Here is a 9,048-nt window from a genome sequence, read left to right as displayed (position 1 = left end):
TTGCCAACAGCTCCTAATTCTTATCATCCTACAAGACTAAAACCTACCTCTTTGACCAAGCCTTTAGTCACCTGTCTTAATATCTCCTGATGTAGCAGGATAACATTTTCTGATAATGCTCTGGTGAAGTGCCTTGCGCCATTTTGCAACATTAACGGCGCTTATATAAATGCAAGTTGTTTGCGCTCATATGGTTGGCTTTCTTCTCAAAATCCATGTTCCACATCTTATTCAAACATTTTATTTGAAAAAGATCAGCCCATTTGTAGAAATCCACAAAGTCCACATTTAAGCCATGTATTTTATTGATTTTTTAAAATTCACCATTACACAGACACAGCTATGAACAGTCTGTACAATCCTACACAGAACCTGTACTGAAATAGAAACTGTATGCCTCCGATACATGTAATTAAGTGTTAATACCATAATTCTTAAGTTCCAGTGACTTTTCAGCATGATGTTTTTTTGAAAACAGAATGTCAGTAACTATGGGACAGAAACATCAACCAAATATGTATAACACTCCTGTTATGCACCCATGGTGGTCAGTTTTCACTGCAGGCAACTTCACCTATTCACACCGCTGACAAGTCACACTATAAACCCCCAAAACTATCTTACTGAACCCATTCACAGCAGTTTCACAAAAGAAAAAAGAAATCCAAGAAACACTATCACAGATATAGCCAAGACAACATTGCCACAGATTATTAAGAGGAAAATCTGTGACTAAAGCAGGTTTTATTAGGCAAAGTTATCCATTAAAATTTCAACAACAGGCTCACAAGTTACCTACCATTTAGGTTGTTTTAACATACAAATGCTTCTAAAATCTTAAAAAGCCAAAATCAAAACTTTTTTCCCTTAAATGTCCATGACAGTCAGGATAACAAACTGTCCCCACCCTTATCCATGGAATGTTACATTATATCTAGATTTAAAAAGTGACTTTCAAACTCACTAACTTAACTCAATAGTGTGTTTGTGGATTTCATGGTAAAATCCCTGTAACATCCAAGAACAATTCTTTTTTCTTTAATATAAAACAATTAACATTTACAGACATTAACATCTTTAGATGCAAAATGGGGGCAGGGGGAGAAGAACAGGTGTCGATGTGCTGGGATTCCTTCCTATTTCAAAATGTGTTGCCTATTATTGAACTACTAAAACCTTGCATTTACAAAATAGTTGATAAAAATATTCCTCTGAATTGTACAAGAGGTACATCGACCAATGATAAAGGGGCAAGACAGATGTTATTCTGACTTGGCTTCATTCTCTCCAGCAGTGGGTGCCTGCAAAATATAAATTTGCATTAATACCCAAAATAAATAAAAATTCACATGATCATTTTGATTAACTTATTTACCTCATTGCTTTTCCGTTCACCATTTTCTGAGGGTACAGAATCATCGATGGTTTCTTGATTAGCCTGTGGTTTTGCTGCTTTGGCCTTGCTTTTTTTCTACAGAAGAAAATCAGTTCAATGGCATGTTTCAGAAAATGTTTCAGAATTTAAAATAAAAACTAAAACTCACTTTAGCAGCCTGTTTCTTTTTTGGATTTTCACTGGATTGTTTCGAAGGTCTCTGAGAAGGTAAATGTAAAAGTCAGCCATTTTAAGAAAATATAACTTTACTTGAATTATTAAGTACATTTGCTTTACGCCTTACCAGCCTCAATTCCATGGTACTTGCGGGCTACAGCAAAGAGAGAAAAATATTTAGTAAGTTTACAAAAACACACACCCTCCCCATAAACTAACATTCAGCACTTAATCCTTTTAAGTATTGTACAAGCACTTCAACACCAACAACTCTGCAACGAAGCTCAGCATCTTAAAACCGACAACAGGTGGAAATACAAAAATTAAACTGGGGCCCAACAAGAAAGGGTCGATTCTGAGCTCTTTGGGCTTTCCTGACAACATAAACAGGGCATTAATGCTGTCATGTGCAAGAAATGCAGTGCAACTTCACTTTGCGGACACAAAATTGACAGCAATCGACACTTTCAGTCGTGGTGCAGTACTATAGAGGGGACAATCACACATTTTGGCATGGAGCTGCATTTCGAGCTACGAATGAATGATGTTCGTAAAGGGCTAAACGGTTAGATAGCACTTTTACCAATTCTATTTATAGCATGGAGGTAATGAGCTCTGATTTTCCACTTAATGTTCCAAAACACATCAAACCTGTTGCACAACTGCAGTACAAGACACAGCAGAATTTTGTAGTACTTCGCTCGAACTACCAAGCGGACTGGGCTAAAACTACTTAACAATCTCCCATACATAAAAAATACATCTTACCCTGTCGCCATCTGAGGCCTGTTAAATAAAGGATACAGCCGTTAAAAAATAATAATTGAATAGCGCAACAACGACGTCACTCACCGAGGAAGGGGGGAGGGGGAAGAGAAAGAGAGGAGGAGGAGGAGGGAAAGCCTTCAGGACAAGGATGGTACTGCTGAGTGTTTGCAAACAGTGCAAGATCTCAAACAGACGCGGAGGTTGCGGAGCGCAGCGAGGGACGTAATGCAAATCCTTCCCGCCTATTTGCAACCTGCTGGACGAACTTCAGAACTCCGTGTTGCATTCTCTCCTCTCCTCCCCTCCAAATGGTTACAGAACATTCGAGATTCTGAATGAAGAAGAAACATGGCTCTTTAACCACCTTCTTCACCAACCTCCCCCCAACCCCCCGAGTCGCTTTGTCTGTGAAAAGCCCGCCTAAAAAAAATGCAATAGATTTTTAAAAAAGCATTTGCAATTTTTTTGGAGAGGGGGGGGGTGGTGGGCGAGGATAATAATACACCTTCGTTTTTAAGACATTTACTGAATAGGTTTTGACCTTGCACAAAAAAACAAAGTAGCAGATAGTGGGTCTCCATTCATGGAAGCGCATTTTCTTTTCTAGTCTGCTTCTGCAATGGGATTTCTTCAGTTTAAAAAACAATTCGATTTTTTTTAAAAACAGTAACAGGATTAAAAAAAATCCAGCGCATTATTTAAATCAAATTGCTTCATCCAACATTACAGAATTCTGGATACAATTACATTTAAAAAGTCAAACATGCAAATAATCGTACACCTTTTTTTAAAAAATCCACTTATGCCCCCCATCCTCTTTAATAAAAAGAATTAAAAAAACACTACTCACCGCCTTCTTAGGCATTTTAAAAAAATGTATAAAATGCAAAATTTAAGATTAGATGCAGAGAGAAGGGGGGAAAAAACAACTAGAATGCAAACAGATTGCACGCCTGAAACATCAACTTATTCACAGCCCGAGTCCTAATGAACTAGCTTGTTACAATACAACTATGGAACGTTAATACTCCTAGCCAACTAGTTCCAACCAGATCCCTGCCTCCACCGAGTGTTGCCAGTGCCCGTGATGTATCCCCGCCCCCGATTGGCCAAGGCCGCTCATTAGCACGCATTCAAACCATAACCAGCGATCCGATTGGCCGATGGCGGCTGTCAATCACCGATCGTCCCCCCCTGTTTCGAGCCTGGTCGAGGCGGCCGTGCAGAGATTGCGAGCACCCTGCTGATTGGAGCTGCTCCTCTCACATGGTCTCTTGCCGCTTAACAAAGGCGCCGTGAAATAAATGTGTTTGTTTTTTTCTTAAAATTGATTATTACCCACGCATCTACAAAATGTTTATTTGCAAAGCGCGTGCATTTAAATCAATTGCATTTCCTCTCCTCCCATCCGCTTGCGCAGTTTATTTTATGTCACCCCGTGTCTTTACGCAAACAGGCTGGCTGCACTGTTTTTTAAAATAAAAAGAGGCTGGTCGCTTGAATTGGGGCTTCATTTTAGAGGAATGGCTGCAGCTTGACTTCCATTTACCGTGTTGTCGTGGTCTTTTGGGGTGGGGTTAGGATAGAGAAACTTCAATATGGCGGAGAGCTGTGCGTGGTTGTTAGTGCTTGGCTCAGTTTTGCTATGCAGTCTGTTCAAGATGCTGCTTCCGACCCTTTCCTCACTTGTGAGTATCCATTTGCAAGCCTAGACTAGCAGTAGCCGTTAAAGTGCCAGCATTAGACGGTCACCGGCATGGTTAAAACAATACTTGACCATTTCAAATGGTGAGGTGTGCCCCTTTTTGTACAAATATTGCAGTGAAGACAGAATTAGCAGCGAAAAACGTAGTAAGGTTTTGGAAGGGGATCTGATATTTTATAGTGTGCTGTTCTATGCTGAATAATCTAATGCATTCCAAGCAAAAACCTTTATTCGAGAAGCGTGTCTTCCAACATTGAGTCACTGGTAATTTATACTATACCTATAAATAGAGGCAGAATTATTTAGAATAAAATCTGCAGAGAAACGTGTGCCATTAACCAAAATGAGTGATTCTTGTGACCTATTACATTTAGTCTCAAACGTGGGTGGTGGTGGGTTTGGCTTGGGTAGACGAGTAGCTGCCAATAGAAAGACACATTTTTATGTATGGTATGTCTTTACTGTTTGCAGACCTGTGATTATATAACTCCTTTTCATTATTGGTGTAATCTGTCGAGAGCACCATGGTGGCTTCTTGCCTTGTTTATTTTGTAGATTGAGAAAGTTGATCACAGAGACTGAAGTACAATGTTTATATTTCTCATTTTAATAAAAACAGTATTGGGTGGTAAGCGCAAAGTAAATATCTCATAGGAACTAACAATTTTAAAAATTAAGACTTTAAATTGTTGGTTTTGCAATGCCATAGTGAAAATGCTTTGCTAGTTTAGTTTTAATCTATTGTATGGATTCAGAATGTTGATTTAACAAATGTGGAAGTGTTGTATGAAAGTGCAAATTGAATTTTGTGTAAACTTCATAAAACAATTTCTGAAAGCATTCAGTCTGATGGCAATTTTCTGCTTATTTAAAATTGATCAGTTTGATTTTGAATCAGGTGAATCAAATGCAATTAATGATTGTAGCTCATTTGACAAGAAAAGGTTGACTGAGTTTATATTTTACTTCAGCCATTTTCATGCTAAAAATGATTGACGGTTGGGGGGAAGCAAACCCCTACCTCCCCCCTCCCCATTCAAATGTTGGTACAGACAAGATGGGTCAAATAGCTGTGGTGTAAATTTCTAATTTCTAGGAAATTGGGGCTTAAAACTATAAATTGTCATAGCTTATTTTTTTTGTTAAAAAATGTATGGAAGGAAAACTGAAAATAGTGTAACTAAGAATAAAACAGACTAACATTTTTGGGTGGAGACTTCAGAATATAAAAGTGCATCTTGTAGGAAAATGGGTGTCAAAAATTGCATGGGGAGTATTTCTCTTCCCCTGAACATGTTCACACACACAGTGGTATGCATTGTTGTCACCTAGTACAGTTGCTGTTCTTAAACTTTGCGTGCCACTGCTTGAATTTAATTGAGAAACGGCGTAAGATGGTGTAGTAACATAAAATGGCAGTCTATAAGTACCTGAATGTACAGAATACTCCCAAGATTCCTGGCAGAAATTTGGGGAAAAGGAACAAATTCCAGTTATCTGAGCATGTTAACTTCTTCATTCAGAGAGTACCTTTTTTAAGCCATTTATCACTGCATTTTAAAGTAAATGGTTGTGTGGCAGAAATGTGTTCATCCGGGTTTTTAAAAACAGAAAATGGCATCATAACAGAAAATACTTATGTTTTAACTTCAAAATATATAGATTCACTGCAAAATGTATATGGAATCATACAAAAATTCTGACACATCGTGTCTCTGCCAGTTGAAAAAAAGCTACCCAGCCGAATCCCACCTTCCAGCACTTGAGTCTATAGCCTGGTAGGTTGTGGCACTTCAAGTGCACATCCAAGTACTTTGTGATGAGGGTTTCTGCCTCTATGTTCCTTTCAGGCAGAGTTCCAGACTTCCACTGCCCTCTGGTTGAAGAAGTGGTTCCTCATCTCTCCTCCAATCCTTTTACCAACTACTTTAAATCTATGCCCCCTGGTTATTGATCCTTCTGCTAAAGGAAATGGGTCACTGCTATCCACTCTAAGCCCCTCATAATTTAAACACCTGAATTAAGTCTCCCCTCAGCCTCCTCTGTTCCAAGGAAAACAACCCCAGCCTATCCAATCTTTCCTTGTAGCTAAGTTTTTTTCAGTCCTGGTAACATCCTCATAAATCTCCTCTGCACCCTCTCTAGTGTAATCACATCCTTCCTGTTTTGTGACCTGAACTGCATGCAGTACTCGAGCTGTAGCCTAACTGGTGGTGTATACAGTTCTAACAGAACATCCCTGCTCTTGTATTCTGTGCTTCGGCTAATAAAGGAAAGCATTCCGTATGCCTTTTTAACTACTTTATCGACCTGTCCTGCTACCTTTTAAGGACGTATACTCCAAAGTCCCTCTGTTCGTCCACACACCTCTCTATTTTCCCATTTATTGTGTATTCCTTTCTTGCCTTGCCCCTCCCCAAATGCATTACCACATTTTTTCCAGATTGAAATCCATTTACATAGAAACATAGAAAATAGGTGCAGGAGCAGGCCATTCAGCCCTTCTAGCCTGCACCGCCATTCAATGAGTTCATGGCTGAACATGAAACTTCAGTACCCCCTTCCTGCTTTCTCGCCATAACCCTTGATCCCCCGAGTAGTAAGGACTTCATCTAACTCCCTTTTGAATATATTTAGTGAATTGGCCTCAACTACTTTCTGTGGTAGAGAATTCCACAGGTTCACCACTCTCTGGGTGAAGAAGTTTCTCCTCATCTCGGTCCTAAGTGGCTTACCCCTTATCCTCAGACTGTGACCCCTGGTTCTGGACTTCTTCAACATTGGGAACATTCTTCCTGCATCTAACCTGTCTAAACCCGTCAGAATTTTAAACGTTTCCATGAGGTCCTCTCTCATTCTTCTGAACTCCAGTGAATACAAGCCCAGTTGATCCAGTCTTTCTTGATAGGTCAGTCCCGCCATCCCGGGAATCAGTCTGGTGAATCTTCGCTGCACTCCCTCAATAGCAAGAATGTCCTTCCTCAAGTTAGGAGACCAAAACTGTACACAATACTCCAGGTGTGGCCTCACCAAGGCCCTGTACAACTGTAGTAACACCTCCCTGCCCCTGTATTCAAATCCCCTCGCTATGAAGGCCAACATGCCATTTGCTTTCTTAACCGCCTGCTGTACCTGCATGTTAACCTTCAATGACTGATGTACCATGACACCCAGGTCTCGTTGCACCTTCCCTTTTCCTAATCTGTCACCATTCAGATAATAGTCTGTCTCTCTGTTTTTACCACCAAAGTGGATAACCTCACATTTATCCACATTATACTTCATCTGCCATGCATTTGCCCACTCACCTAACCTATCCAAGTCACTCTGCAGCCTCATAGCATCCTCCTCGCAGCTCACACTGCCACCCAACTTAGTGTCATCCGCAAATTTGGAGATACTGCATTTAATCCCCTCGTCTAAATCATTAATGTACAATGTAAACAGCTGGGGCCCCAGCACAGAACCTTGCGGCACCCCACTAGTCACTGCCTGCCATTCTGAAAAGTACCCGTTTACTCCTACTCTTTGCTTCCTGTCTGACAACCAGTTCTCAATCCACGTCAGCACACTACCCCCAATCCCATGTGCTTTAACTTTGCACATTAATCTCTTGTGTGGGACCTTGTCGAAAGCCTTCTGAAAGTCCAAATATACCACATCAACTGGTTCTCCTTTGTCCACTTTACTGGAAACATCCTCAAAAAATTCCAGAAGATTTGTCAAGCATGATTTCCCTTTCACAAATCCATGCTGACTTGGACCTATCATGTCACCATTTTCCAGATGCACTGCTATGACATCCTTAATAATTGATTCCATCATTTTACCCACTACTGAGGTCAGGCTGACCGGTCTATAATTCCCTGTTTTCTCTCTCCCTCCTTTTTTAAAAAGTGGGGTTACATTGGCTACCCTCCACTCCATAGGAACTGATCCAGTTTGACACTTTTCTGCCCAACGAACCAGTTCATTGATATCTTCGAAGAATGAGAGGGGATCTCATGGAAACATATAAAATTCTGACGGGATTGGACAGGTTCGATGCAGGAAGATTGTTTCCGTTGTTGGGGAAGTCCAGAACCAGGGGTCACCGTCTAAGGATAATGGGTAAGCCATTTAGGACCGAGATGAGGAGAAACTTCTTCACCCAAAGGATTGTGAACCTGTGGAATTCCACCACAAAGTTGTTGAGGCCAGTTCGTTGGATATATTCAAAAGGACGTTTGATGTGGCCCTTATGGCTAAAGGAATCAAAGGGTATGGAGAGAAAGCAGAAATGGGGTACTGAAGTTGCATGATCAGCCATGATCATATTGAATGGTGGTGCAGGCTCGAAGGGCTGAATGACCTAATCCTGCACCTATTTTCTATGTTTCCTGCAGTCTAGAGCTTTCCTCCTCACTGTCAACCACACGGTCAATTTTTGTATCATCTGAAAATTTCTTTATCGTGCCTTCTACATTTAAGTCTAAATCATTAATATATACTACAAAAAGTAAGGGACTGAAGGCTATTTTCCTTTTAAATAGCCCTCGGTCGATCCTTAGTGGTATTCTGATAGTTGCGTCTTTTTCAACCACTGGAATGTCGCTGGTGCGTGCTCCCGCGGTTTTCAGGTGCTCCATGTTGGCGGGGCGAAGTGGAGCGGGCGGTGTGCGGCAGAGACGACCAAGCGACTTGGGAATCTTCGGCTCCCAAGTTGTGTGCGCAGCTGCCAAGCTTCGCTCCCCTGAGAGTCACTGACGCGAGGCCAGAGACTGTGCTGGCCTGAGATCGTTGTTTGTTGGGGGGGGGGGTGAGGAAAGAGTGAGATCGCTGTGGGGTCGGTGGGGGAGAGTGAGATCGCGGAGTTGTGGGGGGGGGGAGAAGAGTGAGATCGCTGTAGGGGGGCCGAAAGCGAGATTGCTATTGGGTGGGGAGGGGGGGGGGGTGTGTGTGTGGTGGTGAGATCACTAGGGGGTGAGAGAGATTAAAGGAGTAAATAGGCTTTATTAGACCTTTTTTATATTATTGCCTAACA

The 9,048-nt window shown here is 41.3% G+C and overlaps 2 protein-coding genes across 4 annotated transcripts in view; one reads left to right on the top strand and one right to left on the bottom strand.

Annotated features, from left to right (window-relative positions):
• Nucleotides 1-287: 287 nt before the first annotated feature.
• Nucleotides 288-3,368, bottom strand: LOC139275819 (non-histone chromosomal protein HMG-14-like). The gene is made up of 6 exons (XM_070893028.1): nt 3,171-3,368; nt 2,321-2,338; nt 1,680-1,706; nt 1,545-1,595; nt 1,376-1,471; nt 288-1,301 (listed from the first exon to the last, which is right to left on the bottom strand). Exons 1-6 carry the CDS (start codon nt 3,183-3,185, stop codon nt 1,263-1,265), a joined length of 246 nt encoding a protein of 81 aa, XP_070749129.1. The 5' UTR covers nt 3,186-3,368; the 3' UTR covers nt 288-1,262.
• Nucleotides 3,369-3,524: 156 nt separating this feature from the next.
• get1 (guided entry of tail-anchored proteins factor 1) overlaps nt 3,525-9,048 on the top strand; it is a 59,786-nt gene continuing 54,262 nt past the window's right edge. Inside the window, exon 1 of one of the 3 annotated variants that reach the window (XM_070893846.1) lies at nt 3,525-3,589. In XM_070893846.1, the coding sequence (XP_070749947.1) occupies nt 3,587-3,589 (3 nt within the window). In that variant the 5' untranslated portion in view covers nt 3,525-3,586. The other 2 variants (XM_070893844.1, XM_070893845.1) reach the window with 2 other exon arrangements.

The sequence above is a fragment of the Pristiophorus japonicus genome, chromosome 11, assembly GCF_044704955.1.
Source record: "Pristiophorus japonicus isolate sPriJap1 chromosome 11, sPriJap1.hap1, whole genome shotgun sequence".
NCBI lineage: Eukaryota > Metazoa > Chordata > Chondrichthyes > Pristiophoridae > Pristiophorus > Pristiophorus japonicus.
This window is presented reverse-complemented; position numbering and strand designations above follow the sequence as displayed.

Coding starts and splice junctions, on each gene's coding strand:
- LOC139275819 (XM_070893028.1), bottom strand. Junction 1,596..1,679: donor GTACCATGGAATTGAGGCTG/GTAAGGCGTAAA, acceptor TTACCTTCTCAG/AGACCTTCGAAACAATCCAG. Junction 1,472..1,544: donor AAAAGAAACAGGCTGCTAAA/GTGAGTTTTAGT, acceptor TTTCTTCTGTAG/AAAAAAAGCAAGGCCAAAGC.